Raw genomic sequence first — 17330 nt, forward strand, 5'->3', positions numbered from 1 at the left:
GCCCATAATAAATACCACGAGCTAAATTATAAAAATAAAAAGGGCCAATACAATTTCTTTTCCTTAATCCCTCCTGGAACACACAGGTTGACCTAACGGATGGTGCATGCTTAGGTGTAGAAGTGCAACGAGAAAGCCAACTCAGAGACACCTGCCTCCTTCCTGTCCCTCTTGCTTCCCCTATACTTTCATCCCATGCTCTTCTTCACCTATATAATCCCACATCATCTTCTTGCAAGAATGGGGAAAATGGCTAATAAAGGGGTTTTTGCTTGCTTTTCTTCCCTAATTTAGCAAACATTACTAAGATATTCTATATGGCTACTCCACGCCCACCCCCCTCAAAATAAAGACACTACATAACAACAGTCACCACTTGGGAGCATTTAATTTTCTCAAAAACTGCTCGTAGCTAGTCACCTCTTAAAATTCTTACAAAGGTTATGGTACTCACAATATATTTGTGTAATGATAAAATATACTTTAACAAAAACTAGTTTCTAATGGCAACCACACATGTGTGGCTTGGGGGAAGGGCTGAAGTAGGTTGTTTCTCAAGGAGTCTGGTGATCGCCAAACCTGATTAGGAAATAGACACAAAGTGTGTTTATACGTAAAGTCTACAAATAAATTAAGTATTGACAATGTAGTTTTCCCTCCCCAAACAAGACAGTGATATTCCTGAAAAAGCTGTGGACTTTTCAGAAATGAGAAACACACCTTGAAGAGAAAAAACATTTAGAGGATCGAAGTGTCATGGTGGGTAGGGTCCATGGGGAACAGCACACAAAATGAAGGAAATATAAATGACATTTCCCTCATGTTCAATTAGTAATAATAATTCCTATACAATTAATTTCCATTGACTATTTCTTACTAACTAGGAACTTGTTAGGACTTCCCCAAAGAACTTGGACATACATTTCATTTTGTGACAGATAAAATGCATACCACAGGCATTTCACTGACTCTGGTCCTCACTCAAATGTTCAAAGCCTTCCTGATTGTCTGACTTGGCATTGCTGACCCTCGCTCTTCTCAGCCCCTTTCCCCCTAACACCTGCCACTATTGTAAAACATGTTTGGAAGCAGGAATGCAGTGCTAAGATAGAATGATTCTCTCTCCTGCTTATAGAGAATAAAAAGTATAGGACAGGAAGTCCACATACACTAAAAGACTTGTCTGTAAAAGTAACTCAAGGTTAGACAAGGATGACTGAATCTGGGTAAATTTTTTAAAAACCCAAACATGTAAATCACACCTAAAGTTCCCCAGGCAATTTCCCCAAACCGATCTAGAAAATGCTGAGTGTACTAGTTGTCCTCAGGGTGCTCAGCGAGGGTGGCAGCTGAGGCACCCGCTTCTCCCAACTCACAAGTAAGGAGTGCCACATTCTGAGTATAGGCTTGTTTGAGCTGTCAAAATCACTTTCAGTAAGGAGGAGGAGAAAAAATGCTTGGAATTGAACAGAAAGACAAGCACACCCATATTACCCAAATAGTATGGCCAAAGGCCATAAAAATAGTTCTAGGACCTGAAAACTTGCTTCCATTTGATATTCAAACAACACAACCATGGACACTGCTGCTACCGATTTACAAATGAAGCTTTTACTCCTGGCTGCTCTTCTTCTGCGACTCACCCTCTGGCAGTTGAGAACCTGTTCTCTCTGTGCACTTCTCCCTCTTCACAAGCTAAAACTAATGGTAAATGAATTGTGGAGCTGTCATCTTCCACCTTCAGTGAAGAAGCGGGGAAATCTGGTCTGTTGAGAGGAAATAACAACTCAGACAAACAGAGAAGGGGCAAAACTGGGTGATCATGAAACCTCTGAAAGAGAGAAAACTGAGAAAATGACTTCCTCGAGTCCTCAGTTTTTCAATTTTTGGTTCAAGGCCTTTAGGAGACTCGATCACACTTTGTCCCTTGCATCTCTGAAAGGACCCTGGTCCTTGGTAATAAACTCTTTTCTGCTTAAGCTCATTAGAAGCAGGTTTCTATTACTTGTAACCAAGAGACAGCTGGCAAAGGTAGCGTCATTTTCATCTCTTTCTCTGTTACACAGATTAGGAGATAGGGGTGTGAAGCAAAGTTTCATAAAATAAGTAGCCCTTGACTTCCTTTTGTAAAATTTATTTCCACAGTTCAAGCGATTTCCTGGGCTTTGAAAGCTTCCTCCCTCCCTCCCTCCCTCCTGCTCAGGGTCAGCTACTAAAGGTAGATCTATGTCAGAGGTAAGCTTAAAAGTAAAGGAGAAGAGAAGGGAAGTGGGACACATCCACCTGCCCCTGTAGGTCTGGACTGGAACCAAGGAGTCTGCCTGTTAAGAAAGGCTTCAGGGTGAATCTGATTCAGGCTGCCATGAACCAACCTTTTAAAACAATTCTTTGTAGGCCTAAATGAAAAAAGAAAAAGAAGGCATAGAAAGGAGCCTAATTATACTGTTTCTCCAGGAAACTCTGAACTGTTCAGGAACAAGAAGGAGAAGAAAGCTATGAGGCAACATTCTATTCCTTAATAAGTCAGAGAGAAGAAAAATCATAATTAAAAATTACTGGTGATGTTCAACTAATAGGTAATAGAAAAGGCAGCATGGATAAAAAGAAGTTCCTCTGAAAAAAAGGTAACACACAGACAATCCGAGACTGAGAAGCAGTATTACCCAGCAGAGACACTAAGCTCTAGAGCAGTAATTCACAGCAGAGGAAGGAGTACACATCAAATCACCATGGGACAGACAATAAGGAGGGAGGTTATCCCCATTTACACAGAGGGGCACTGCTATGATTAAGTTTGAACCATTCCCAGAGTGTTGGGACAGACAAAAGGTTGAGAATCACTGTTTAAGAGTCACTCTTCAGGTCTTCTCTACCATCCCCAAAGCCAGCCAAAGAAACTGGGAGAAATCCAATTTCTCCTGTATTAAGAAATATAATTATGGCAGCTCAAGTTAGAATTTGGATAAAATTTTCCTTTAAGAAATTACTAGGCCTTGTTCGTCATCTATTACAACATTACACTAAGAGTTAACAGATGTACTAATGGTCAATGACAATAACTTGCACTGCTTTTATAGGCAATATAGTCCAAGTGCAAAGCAAAAACTTAACAAGGAACTTAGGAGGGCCCAATCTGTTGATGCAATCTGTCTGTATAGGACATGTTCACTAGAACACCAAGGCGGAGATCTACCTTGCCTGAGGTCACAGCTTTTAGCTAAAGAACTGATGACAATAAGCAATAATACCAAACCGCATACCCAGGAAAGGAACCAGTGGGCAAAGCCTCCAGAGACCACTGGCAAAAGTGAAAAGAGAACTGAAAACTCCCAGCCCTTCCCTAGCCCCATCCCAGTCAAAAAGAAAGGAATCAAACAAATTGAAGTGACAGAAAGAGGCTGCACATACCTGTACTATGTCCCAGTTCATTTCCACGTCCTCCTTAATATTGTTGGCATTTGCTGGAAACCTGACAGGCTGCCCCTGAGGACACATTTCCGTCTTCACTTTCTTCAGAGGGGACTGACTGCATGTGAAGTCGTCTTCACTCTCCTCCTTCTTGCACCCACCTTCCCACGTGGCGCTTGTGGACGGTGTCTCTGTGCTGTTATTCCCGCTCTCTAAGCTGCTGGCTTTGTTGGTTTCTTCATCAGCTTTCAGCTTTTTGGTCCTCCGAGCTGAAGGTGACTGAGCTGAATTTTTCCGTTTCATCTTTGCTGTTTTCAGAGTTTGCACAGTCTCCAATTTATTTTTTCTGTCTTCCAAATCAACATCAGCAATAGGCACAGAGCTATCCTATCAAATCACAAAGAGATCACACAAGAATTAGATGATAAAAACCAATGGCTCTGGAATATTATTCAGCAATGCAAAGGCACAAATTGTAGACATACACAATAATTTGGAAGAATCTCAAGGAAATTATGTTGAGTGGAGGGAAAACGCCAATCTCAAAAAGTTACATACTATATGATTGCATTTATACAATATTCCTGAAAAAATTAGTGGTTATTGGGGGTCAGAGATGGGGGTGGAGGTTGGGAGGGAGGTAGGTATGACAATAAAAGGGCAATACTAGGGATCCTTGTGATAGGACTGTCCTGCGTGGTGGACACACAGACCTACACATATTGTAAAATTGCACAGAACTAAATATACACATATACATACACACATAAAAATGAATACAAATAAAACTGGAGAAATCTAAATAAGATCAGTGGATTTATCAATGCCAATATCCTAGCGTGATATTTAACTATAGTTTTACAAGATGTGACCATAGGGGTCAATGTGATAAAGGGTACAGGATATCTCTCTGTATTATTTTCACAACTGCAGGTGAAGGTTTAATTTTTTTAAATAAGTGGAGAATAGGTGTACACCTGGCAGAAAAAACAAGATTTAAAACTTGCAAAAGTCAACACTTTAGAGGGAGAAGAGTAACACTCACAGGTTCATAAAACTCAACATGCTACACCTGCCACCAATTTACGCAGAAAGAGAACACAAAACATGGCAGGACAGCAGGGTAGTACCAGGCATTTTTCCTTAGTAAGAGGCTGCAGAGCAGTACATGCAGGTGTCCAAGGGCTACTCTCTGCACCACCCACCCCTCCCCCCAGGTGACAACTCAGGTGTGAAGCAATGACATCTGGCACTCATTTTGAGACTAGAGTAGTAAATAAGATACAGACCCTGCCCCACAGAGTTCACAATTTCACAAGCTAGCCTGTTTTTAGTTACCTAAGTGATGTAGATGGCACAAACTCAAACAAAAGAACTGCTCCCAAACTAAATTTCAGTCAATATTGAATTTTCTCTCCTATCAGATAATTTTCCATAATTACTGACTACTGAAAACACTGGGAACTATAATAAAGAGCACACCTCCTCCATCCTAATGCCCACCCACCACCACCTAACCTGGAAATGATATATAATACATTAAATAGCCCTCCAAGTATTACATTTTTAATTGGAACATAATAGATAAGAACAGAGGTATAAAAATAGAATGCCTCCTCAAGTCCATAAGAGTTGATAATAACCTGATCAAATTAATTGACATAGCTAAAGAATGTGTCAATCATACAGAGAGTTGTCAGCCCTAGAGGAACAGAAAAAGGAGAACTGTAGAAAGCAAATACAATCAGCATTCTAAGTAACATACAAAGAAGAGGAAAGGTTAGCAAACAGATTCTGAGTAATTTGCTCCCAATGGTTAAGACAGCCCTCCTGTGAGATGGATACATCAGATTACCTTAGACTCATGCAGTTAAAACATTCAGTTCTCATTGTGACAAGCACAGTACCTCGACCACAGAAGGCATTCAATAAACCTAAATGAATATTTATCTAATTCTCCTATTCGGAGCCCATGCTCATCAAGTAAATTTCTGACTATTATTTAATTCCCTACTTACTTCAGCCTCCAACGAGAGACAGTGCTAGTCATAAGAATTTAACTCCTTGCGACGGTTATATCAAACTATTAATTATTAAACCAGCACTCTGGTTTTATACACCACTCTTATGAGCATGGCTGATGTAAAAACACCCACGAGAGATATACTGGTTCCTGAAATGCTGACAAAATCATGTTCTTGACTTAGAAACCCAGTTCCATTACTTACTATCTGTGATCCATGAGCAAGTCACTTAACATCTCTCCCCTTGGCTTTCTGGTCTATAAAATCAGGATAATTAAAGCACCTGCCTCAAGGGATTGTTGTGAAGATTAAGTGATATCATGCAAATGCAGTGCTGAACATGTCACCGGGCTAACGGTAAGCAATCAAATATCTGCTGTTACCACCATCATTACCATGACTACCACACCCAGACTACCTCCCAGGAGAGGGAAAAGGAAGTAGATGAAGAAATAAAGAAAAAGTAAAATGACTAAAGGTGGGGGGTTTAAAGTAAGAGGGAAAAAAAGAAAAGCCAGCAGTCAAAAATTAGACACTTAAAGGTATCTTCTCTGGAGTCTTCAGGCAAAATATACCTAGGGTTTCTCAGTGTTGTTCATAGACCCCTGAGACCCTTTCAGGGGGTCTGCAAGGTCACAACTATTTTCATAATAATGCCAAGGCACTGTTTGACATTTCACTGATGGTGCAAGAGCAATGGCAGCAAAAAAACAAGGCAGTGGCACCAAGCTGTACTAGAAATCACTGTTCCCTTCACTGTCACACACTTGCAATAAAACAAGGTCAGCTTCACTTAAGAATGAAGCAGTAAAAGTTATTAATTTTTAAAATTTCAATCCTTGAAAGCACATCTTTTTCACAGTCTGTACTGAAATGTACATAAAGCACAAATGTACACATAAAGCACTTCTGCTGCAGGCCAATGCATACTGACGTGCAGTGGTTGTCTCACAGTAAATCAATTAGTGAACCAGTATTTTCCAAATGACCAACATATAACGTTACAAAATCATGCATAGGTAAAAGAGCCATTCAAACAACACAGACCAATGGATTTTAATGTAATAGAATATAGTATGGTTACAGATTCCACAATGAAACCTTTTAAACTACCACTTACTGAGTTTTGGTATAGTATAAAATAGTATCTACAATTATCTGAAAAGGCTATTAAAACACCATTCCCTTTTCCAAATACACATCTGTGTGGAGGCTGGGATTTCTTTTTTATTTCAAATATCTTCTAGTAAATCAGACATTAAAGACATTTGCAAAAATGTAAAACAACGTCATTCTTATCATTAATTTTTTTGTTGTTTGGGGAAATATATACCTATTTTTCATTAAAACATGTTATTTGCATTAACATGTAATAGAATTATTATTTTTTTAATTGATGAATATTTTCTCATTTTTAATTTCTAATATGGTAAATATTTACAGATATAACCCAACTCAGCAAAAGTTCCTTGGGGTCCTCAGTACGTTCTAAAAGTGTAAAGGATTCCAAAGACCAAAAATTTTGAGAAAAGTGAATCCAAACATGTTTAGATCAAAACACAGATCAAAAACATATGGAAAGGGCTTCCCTGGTGGTGCAGTGGTTAAGAATCCGCCTGCCAATGCAGGGGACACAGGTTCGAGCCCTGGTCTGGGAAGAGCCCACATACCGCAGAGCAACTAAGCCCATGCGCCACAACAACTGAACCTGCACCCTAGAGCCCGTGAGCCTAAACTACTGAAGCTCACGCGCCGAGAGCCCGTGCTCCGCAGCAAGAGAAGCCCATGCACCACAACAAAGAGTAGCCTCACTCGCTGCAACTAGAGAAAGCCTGTGTGCAGCAACGAAGACTCAATGCAGCCAAAAATAAAATAAACAAACAAACAAAAATATGGAAATAACTCTCCATTTTTAAAGCTTCTAAGATTCTACAGCCTTCCTCAGTGACATACTCAAGTTTAATAAGCTATGAAAATATTTTTCCTCCTTATATTTAACCTGAATCTTTGACACACTGAAAAATCACAGTTCATTATCTTTTGCCTTCATGGGTTTTTTAATCACTCTTAACATTTCAAATGGTAATTATGTAGCCTATAACTAAACCCAGAACTCCAGGAAGAATCTGACCATTCTTTTTGCTATCTCTGAAAGTCGTAAACTGTCTAGATCAAAAAAGTGGCTCACTGTAAATATCTTTACCAGTTGAATCAGTCAGCAGGCCTTGGCCTTGACCTTGTGTTGTATTGTGTGAGCTTGAAAGATAGCTGGAAAGGGATATGGAGTCAAGGGAAGGCTTCTTAAAAGTTAGATGTAAAACAGCATTTTATACTTTGTAGCAATTGAGGAAGAAAAGTTGACAAGAGAAAAGAAAGGAGATGACAGAGGGAACAGAGACCTTGCACAAGAGTGGATGAGATCTTAAGCCCAAGCGGCGAACCAATCCTTGGTAGGAGGAATGACATTTCCTCCATGGCAATAGGACAGAAGGTGAACACAAATATAGATAGCTTGGTCGTGAGAAAACTGGAAACTTCATATATTCTCAAATAAATAAAAGGCAATGTCATCAGCTGAGTGAGAGAAGAGAAAGGAATTCAGGAAGTTTAAGAAAAGAGAAAAAGGTGGAAAAACAAACCTGCTGAAGAAAAATAATGAGGTTACCAGATATTTCTGATGCAATTTTGAGGTCTGAGATTATGAATCTAAAGTAAAACAAATTAGGCCACTGGTGAGACTGCTTCCTGCAATGGTTAGCTGCTCAGTGCAGGCAGGAGAGGCTATGGCTCACCCAGTGCTGGGGTTTCATCAGCCATGTAGGATCGAATAAAAGAAGGGCAAAATGGTGAGACTATTCAATAAAAAGTGATTATGTAATCTAGGCTAGATTAGGTAGGAAAAGAAAAGGGCTGATGGACAGTGACAGAGCCCTAGAGTCAAAGAATTAGGTAATGGATCTCAACTCTGGCTGTACATAAAAATCACATGAGGAGCTTTAAGAAAATAATACCACTGGTGCCAAGGCCTACCTCCAAAATTCTTTCCAGATTTAATTGGTTTGGAAAAGGGGCCTGGGCATTGGTTTTTTTTTTTTTTTTTTTTCAAGTTCCCTAGGCTGAGAACTACTGATGAGAAGTTGTGACAAATTTGCAAAATTACAGCAGTAAGGGCACCTGAGCAAGTAAGCTGGAAAAACAGGAAATGATGAGCTGATGGTACAAAAGTGAGATAGGAGGGAAAGAAATGTCAGCGGTAGCACAGTTTCTGGTCATGACAAGATTCAGGTTGAGCTCACGAGAGGTGTGGTGAAGGCAGAGAAGAAGAAAAAGGCACTGGAGGTGGGGAGGTTAAAGAACCAGGAACACAGGGTATTAGAAGGCTCATCCAAGTGGAGGAGGGTATCACTGAGAAGAGTGAAAGAAGATGCAGAGAGGAAGATACAAAGCAGGAGCTAAAGTCTTCAAAGAATGAAGAGGAATGGCCAATGGACTGGCAAATTACAGCAACATGGAGAGGAAGAGACTGAGTAATGATGGATTTTGTCTACAATGTTTGCTAACCATAGATTTTTAAATTATTAAGAGGCTACCAATTCTACCTCCACCCAAAACCAATTCTAGCTCCACCTAATTAGGGTTTTCAATTATTTTGTTTGGTGGTGGTTACACAAGAACAAGATGCCAAACCAATGAAATGAAATAGTCTAACATGCTCTATGTGCTTTGATTGAGCCAAAAAACTTGTGGAATATCTCTTAAGTGAGAGACTTTCTATGTGAATTCCCTTTTTCCCTTTAAAAGAAAAATACATATACCAAGCACCATGGGAAGGATCAAGAAGTCACCATGACAAGCGTTCTTAAGCTGTATGCTCTTGAACCATACTTTAAAACTTATGTGTACATTTTACTGAAGAGAAGGTTCATAACTATAATCAAATTCTCAAAGGGTTTGTGACCCCAATACAAAGAACCCCGGAACTAAGAGATATTTCCTAATTAGGCAGTCAAGCTACTTTTAAGTGCAGCTATGCCATGCTCAACAAAAAACCTCCAAATTCTGCCAACAAGTCAATACTTTCTCCGCTATAGATAAAGCCTACACACCCACCCACTAAAAGTGTGTTCAGTGAAAAGCTTGCATGCAAAGATGAAGAAACAGAGGTGCTGGCTGATAGGAGAAAAGATCGATTCAAATGTCCTATCCAAGGGTACAGCAAGGTACGATGTAATGTCCCCTCTATACACGATAAATGAGTCCCTGGGAAGTCACGCATCCACTGCATATTAAAAGAGTATTCTTTTAAATGAACTAGGGAAGCTGTTATTTAAAGGAATACCACAGTGAATGATTTTGGAAACGCATAATCCTTTCGGTACTGCAACAGAGCCTATAATTTATTGTTGTTGGTTTTTTTAATCCAGATTGGTGTAGCCACAGTGTTTGCTTACAGCACGATATACATATGTGCCAGTTGATAAATATTCCTTCTGCTCCAACATGGTGGATCTGATGGTAAATACTATTAAGGCCCCTGGCAGAAGGCACCATTGCCCTGCAGTTTTTGCCATTTACCTGCTTTGTCCTAATCCATGTAAGGAGAAAGTAGCATCACTAATTAGGAAGGCACAGCAGTGTTCCTTCTATACAGCTAAAGCACCTACCAGCTCTTCCTTAACAGCCACACCTTCTGAGCCATCTTTGGTCTGTAGGGTGTTCTTCTTCCCCCGTGGCGCCCTCTTCAGTTTGGATTCCTTGGAAACAGGCAGCTTACGGCTTCTGGGGACCTTCTTTTGGGGCTCCCAGGCACTATCCTCCTTGTCATCTTCAGAGGCAGATGATCTAAAAGTAAAACAATAGAAAAATTTCCAGAAAAAATGAAGCCAAATGTTAAAGGTGAAAAAGAGATATATGTTTTTTGAAAAAAGAATAAGGTAGAAGGCGTTTAATATAAAATGAAGTGATGTGAACACAGAATATGAAGAGATATTGCTAAGAACTAAAGCAAGAGAGTTGACCAGAAACACCCTCCAATACATTATAAATCACAGGTCTCCCTCCGTTCTCCTCTCACCTAACCAATACACGCACCTGTACACTCAAAACATAAGAAATCATGTATTACCTTAAGTAATAAGTGGGTCATGTCACACCATAGTCATAGTGAGGTTTTCCATTTTTAAACAGTGTCTAAAGACATTTTTGATTGTCCCAACTGAGGTGGGGGAGGGGATGCTATTGGCAACTAATGGGTAGAGACCAGGGATGCTACTAAACATCCTACAATGTAAAGAACAGTCCCTGTACCAAAGAATTATCTGGTCAATAGTGCTGAAGTTGAGAAACTGTGCTCTAAAGGAATATAACAAACTCCACTGCCCTCATGGACCTTATATTCTAGTGTATATATTTTATATTTAGTTGGTCACTTTCTCCTTGTTCAATAGTTTATCACCAACACCTAAACACAGCCTGGGACACAGCATGAGTTCAATAAATATTTGTTACATAAATGAATGAAAAAGACACAGCCTTCTTCAACACAAATGACTTCAGAAGTTAGTAAATGGCAGAAAGCATCGCCTTAAAATACACATCATTCTCCCACCCCATATGAAACCAGTATGCTTACAACTCAGAGAAGGAAGAGAATTCATCTTTGGATACCACAGTCTGGACCTTTACTTTTGCTCTTCTTGGCAATGATGACATCTAAAAGAAGAAATACAACATGAAATCAGTGTGATTTAAATCACTGATCACTTATTTTCTCTACAAAATGATGTGCCATTCAAAACTAACACTCCAATACCTCTGCTGCTAGAAAATGTCACGGGGGAAAATGACAGTCATTCACAAGCCTAAACACTTGTTTCCCCTCCTATGTGGCTGCCAATTATAAGGGCAGCTAACAGCCTTCCCATGGTTTCAAAAGCCTGATGAGTATGGGCCATTTCTGGAAACATAAGTTCCTGTAGGGTGAGAATTCTTCATTTTTTAGAATTATATGCTTGCATATACTGCAAGTATTATTTGATAATTTATCAGACAGCAAATTATAAAGTCCTTTATTAAACTCTATCTCAAAGACAAGAAATACCTTCCTTCTTCTTTATCTTCTACAGTATAAGTAGAGGCCCATCTACAAAGTTGGCAGTCAAATAAGCAATGCTGACTGACTGAATAAGCAGCCAGGCTATTCCTAAAACAAGATAATCTAGTCCCTTATAATAAAAGCTCACAATTTTTAAGTAAAATAATTAATCACAAATGCCACTAGAAAACATTTCCCAAATTCAAAGGCCCAGCTCTAAAAAAAACAACAAAAAAAAGGACTCAAATAACCAGAGACATCATACAATACAGGAAGTAAACAAATTTACTTTAGCTGATAAATTTTATTACCTAAAGACTGTATGTCAAACCATAAAAACTACATTAGACTCTGACATGCTTGTAAACCTTTAAACAAGTTCCTAAACCTGTCATATGTTACAATGCCTCCGTTCTAACTTCCACTTGGAGAAGGAACAAACACCTCACAGAAATACCAAAGTGGTTGTCACAAAAGGGAACATGTCTCCCTGGCAGCTATAGCTCAACTCAGTCCAGTGGGTACAGAACTACTGGACAGGAGAGTGCCCAGAGGGAACCAGGACAACAAAAGAAGTAGACAGGATATTCTTCCATCTTTTCCTTCACCGCCTTTTCTGAATTTTATGTTTATCAAGGTCATCATTCCTCAAATAAGTGCTCCTAGATACTGATCATAAAGGAATGGATAATTTGTGATTTCTGTGTTGTACGTATTTTACCACAATAAAACAAAAACAGAAAGAGTAAGTCAGTGTATGATGGAGTGGCATTTCAATCAATTTTATTTATTCATTTATTTTTGGTTGCGCTGGGTCTCTGTTGCTGCGCGCAGGCTTTCTCTAGTTGCGGCGAGTAGGGGCTACTCTTCGTTGCGGTGCACGGGCTTCTTGTTGTGGCGCGGGGTCTTCTTGTCGTGGTGCGCATGTTTCTCATCGCAATGGCTTCTCTTGTTGCAGAGCACAGGCTCTAGGCGCACAGGCTTCAGTAGTTGTGGCTTGCGGGCTCTAGAGCGCAGGCTCAGTGGTTGTGGTGCACAGGCTTAGTTGCTCCAGGGCATGTGGGATCTTCCCGGACCAGGGATCAAACCAGTGTCCCCTGCGTTGGCAGTTGATTCTGAACCACTGTGCCACCAGGGAAGTCCAGAAATGAATTATTGAATAAGTGGTATTAAGACAAACAGCTATCCCTCTGGAGGAAAAGAAGTGTTTAATTCTTGCTGCCACACCATGAACTAAAATATATTCCACACTGACTAATGATTTAAATGTACCAAATAAAAGTACAGTACTACAAAAGGCAAAGAAGACTGTTTTGATAATTCTGAGTGGAGGTGGGAGAATTAAGGTTTTCCTAGGCATGACTCGAAATTCCAAAAGCCAAAAAGATTAGCAAATTTTACTATATAAAAATTAAAACCCCAAGTCAGTAGTGGGAGCATTTCAGAACCAAACCAATTTACTCTGCAGTATCCTCAAAAAAAAAAAAAAAATCACAGGACATGGTATCTGATACCTTGGAACTAAGGGTAAAGGGAGTCAGGGCTGGGTGTAAGCTATCTGAAGCAAAGGAATATCTCTAGATGCCCTACTCCACTTCGTGCTATTAACAACTGCCCCAGGAAAAAGTCTGGAGGTTTACTCTCTGGAGAAGGTAAAATAAGTCTCTAGACTAGAGGACATGAAGTACAGTTGTGGACATGGGAACCATACAGGCTGAATGTTAAACTGAGATTCCCGGCCCCCTTCCCCCACTATGCTCCTAAAAAAGCCTCCTACCCTCCAGGGAGGAGCATGGGAAGATTCTTTGGAGAATCTGACCAGCCCAAGAATAAAAAGCTGAAGGTGCTAAGCTCCTCGACAAACAGCCCAACCAGATCATCCACTCCCATCACCCCCTTCTACATTACACCTGAATTCAGAACTTTCCCACACAGACCACCATGCACCAATTCTAACTCCACACTTCAGCTTGAACAGAAATGTGTTATAAATAGGGGTAGACAAATCCTTGGGAAGCTCATAAAATTGTAATTAACCACTGGAGAAGACTTTCCTAAAACAAATATTTCCAAATGCTCCTTTATCAGGCACTCTGGAGGCAATGCTGCCATTAAGAGGTGAACTTGTCTTTTGACAAGTAGCAAAAACAATATGAATTTGAAAAAGGAGGTGGGAAAGGAGAATATGCATGAACACATAGGCCTATTTCTGGCAAATCAGTTTTAGAAAGAGTATATACAGAAGGTAAGGACTTAGAAATTCTTTCTTAAAAACTGTGTACCTATCTAGGTATACTCCCAGGGGTATGTATACTCCCAGGGGTATCCATACTCCAGTTTTACCACCAATGTTCTGGGAAGTGTCCATCTCCAATCCTCCCATGTTCTCTTATTTCCTATCATAGGATTTGTAGATTAACCAAAATTTAATCCATTTGCATGGTTTTAAATACTTGTATCACCTACATACTAACAAACCTAATACCTCCATCACAAATCTTACCTCTGAGATTCAGATTTACATAATAAACTGCCTGCCTATGAAACTATCTAGATGTTTCACAGTTATCCCAAATTTAACATATCCACAATGGAACTCCTGATAAACTATTCCTTGTCCTAAAACCCATTCGGATCTCAGTCTTTCCCATCTTTGTACATGGCACCACCATCCACCTAAGATGAATGGTTCTTTGCTAAGTTAGAACGTTGTTAAAATTTTAACAGTTTCATTGAGCTATAACTGACATACAATAAATTTGTGTTTAAAGTGTACAGATTTGATAAGTTTTGACATATGTATACTTATCTCCACCATCAAGATACTGAACATAACCATCATCCTCTAAAGTTTCACTTGCTAAACCAAAACCTTGCAAATCTGTTATTTCTTTCATCTCCCACATCCAGTCTGTAAGTAAGTCACATAAATTCTGCCTCCAAAATGTATCTTAAATCTTGATGATCTCCAGTGAGGCTTCAGTCCCAAACGCTTCTCACCTGGACTACTGTAATAGCCTCTTAACTGGCCTCCCTGCTTCCACTCCTGCTCCTAAAACTCATCCTCCACAAACCCATTCAATCTAACATTTAGAAAATGCTTTAAAACCATTCAATGACTTCCTATTCCATCCTCCATTTAAGAGTCAAATCATATTTTTTACCACAGCCTTCTAGAACGTCTTGAAGAAGTGACCACTGCCTACCTTTCTAACCACATTTACCACTCCCTGTAGCTCCTCAGCCATAGTCACAACATTCTTTCAGTCCGTGTAACAAGCGTGATCCTTCCCCACCCCAGGTTCCCTCTGCCGGGAGCACTATTCCCCCTGCTCATCAATAGGCTGGCTCCTTCTCAGCGCTTAGATCTCAATATTTTAGGCCTAACATGCATTTCTCAGATAAAGTATTATTATAGGACACTATTTATTTCCTTTATACAGTACTATGTAACATAATCTATAATTATCCTTGTTTATTGTCTGCATTCCCCACGTTTACTTCATGGCGGTAAGCACCACAAAGTTTGAAGAAACCACATTTGTCTTTTTCACTTCTGTATCACATGGAGCCTGGCACTTAATAGCTGCTCTATAACTATTTTCAAATGAACATAAGAATATATATATATAAATAGTCTCTACACAGGAATATACATTTTTTTCCCCAGCACTATTAGGCAACATCACACATGGCACTCATTGCTTTCTTGAAAAAGTGATGGTACAAGAGAACATCCCTATTGTTAGTGGCTTGAGATTTTCACTCCTCCAAGCTCTCTTATCTCTGTGGGTACGAAAGCTGACTCAGAATCAATAACTTGGAGGTTGCTATGATGTTACTGAGAGGAGGCACCAAGCCAGGGCAAGTGAAAAGCGGAGGAGAGGCTGGAAAGACCTGCACACACACAAATATTACATTAAAATTGTAAAAACAACAATTAGATAACTTAAAGGAAAACAGGGGGAACAACTTTTTAAGAGGCACCTAAAGAAGTTTCCCTGTGTACCAACAAAAGTCCTTGGAATGTCAGCACAGATCCCTAACTTAGTAATAAAAATAAAATACTAGAGCTGGAAAGAGCCTCAGAAATCAGACAGTCCTGCTATTCTCTTTTATGAATAAGAAGCCTGAGATCCAGTGAAGTGATATGGTTTACTCAAAGGGAAGATCTATGTGGCATAAGGACCAGAACCCAGAGCCCCAAACACAAAGCCTAGGCTCGTTTCCCATTGCACATACATTATATTTATGACATGCTGGCGAATGGGAGGCTCGAGAAGAGGTGCCTGGAGTGTTCCCATTCGTTCCTTTCCTCTACAGTTATTCAGTACCTCCTACGCGCCAGGCACACTACTGAGGATGCAGCTGATTCTGCCAGGGCCATGATCTGATAGTGAAAAGGGCGCTTCCTCCCCCATCTCCGATTTGAGGTTTGAAAACAATCTAGGTCTGCCCGGGCTTTCCCACGTCTGCCCCTTTGCGCTAAGAGCTTGTCTGAGAAGACGCGCCAGGTGACACGCGGCAGGTAGGAGGGGTTTTCGAGGGTACGGTATGAGATACAGACTGCAGACAGTAAACTGTAATGAAACTTCTCACTTTAAAAAGGGATGTTATTTCCCAAATGAGCGCTCAGAGCTTTCTTAATGGCCCCAAAAATACCGGAGCCCGGACGCCGGGCTCCCGCGAGCCCGCAGGAAGACCGCCAAGGCGGACGCTCAGCTCACCTTCCCGCCCGGCGTGTCAGAAGGCCCGGGATTCTGTGTGTGCGACCACATCTTCCGGTTCCCGCCGGAAGTTTTTCAAACGCCGGAAGTCCCGCCTGGTTTTTCCCTGACTCGCCGCATAGGCGCGCAGCTCCCGGAGAGGGGTGGAGCCGAGCCAAGCGGAGGCGGAACTAGAGCGAGGATCCCGTGGGACCCGCTCGTCGGCTGGGGGCGGAGCTCCATTTACCCAAATCCGGCGGAGGGGGTCGTGAGGTTCTTGAAAAGGTCGACGGCTTCCCAGTTTTCTTTCTTTATCTTCTGTTAATCCGCTTTGCTTGTATTTTCTTCTCTTTTAAGTTTAATCAAGAATGTTTCTGTTTATTGCATTATTTGTAATTTGCAAATGTGGAAAAACGAAAAACAATCAAGCTTTATTCTAACGTCAATCTTAAATGTCAGTAATTAACTTCCCTAAGGGTGTTTCCTAAACCCTGAGGTAAAGGTTTGCTCGAGGCTTATGGAACTATCCCAGTTTTGCCTCTTCTGTTAAGCCCTCACGCAGCCCCTGAGGTTTATGGGAGAGTTTAGCCCTAGAGTCATTACTGTCTTACGTTGGTCTCTCAGGCAGCTTGGGGGAGGCTTCCATCAAGATGTCGGAATAGAAGGACAGGGGAGATCACCTCCTCTCACGGGTACATCAAAAATATATCTGCATCTGAAACAATTCTCACAGAATACCTGCTGAACGCTGGCAAAACAGCTCAAACACTCCAAATCACAAGAAAGATCTCCACGTGACCAGGTAGGACAAAAGAAAAAAAAAAAGGAATCTCAGGCAGCTTGGTACACTGCCAAACACACTGATTGGGAAACCCGGTTTTCTCAGGAACTTACTCGTGCTCTGGGCAAATACTTTATGTCTTTGGATTTATTTCCACGGCCTACCCCTCCATCTCACTCCTTACCTGATAAGGTACCCCGCACATATTAGTGGTGAATATTCACTGAATTAATTTACTTGAGGCAAATGCAGGTCCCAGTTACCTAACCTTTTGGGGCAAGAATGGAAAAATCCATTTCATTTTTAGATTCTTGAAA

General features: G+C 40.5%; 1 protein-coding gene across 1 annotated transcript in view; it reads right to left on the reverse strand.

Moving 5' to 3' along the window:
• The window catches only part of SRBD1 (S1 RNA binding domain 1), a gene marked incomplete at its 5' end in the record, with an annotated part of 230095 nt that extends 213791 nt beyond the window's left edge, over positions 1-16304 (reverse strand). Inside the window, 4 exons of the mRNA XM_082672580.1 lie at positions 3409-3795; positions 10097-10274; positions 11065-11144; positions 16254-16304. Of these exons, the coding sequence (XP_082528706.1) occupies positions 3409-3795; positions 10097-10274; positions 11065-11144; positions 16254-16304 (696 nt within the window). The remainder of the gene's footprint in view (positions 1-3408; positions 3796-10096; positions 10275-11064; positions 11145-16253) is intronic.
• Between the last annotated feature and the right edge of the window lie 1026 nt (positions 16305-17330).

The sequence above is a fragment of the Grampus griseus genome (genome assembly GCF_964374135.1).
Source record: "Grampus griseus genome assembly, chromosome: 15".
NCBI lineage: Eukaryota > Metazoa > Chordata > Mammalia > Artiodactyla > Delphinidae > Grampus > Grampus griseus.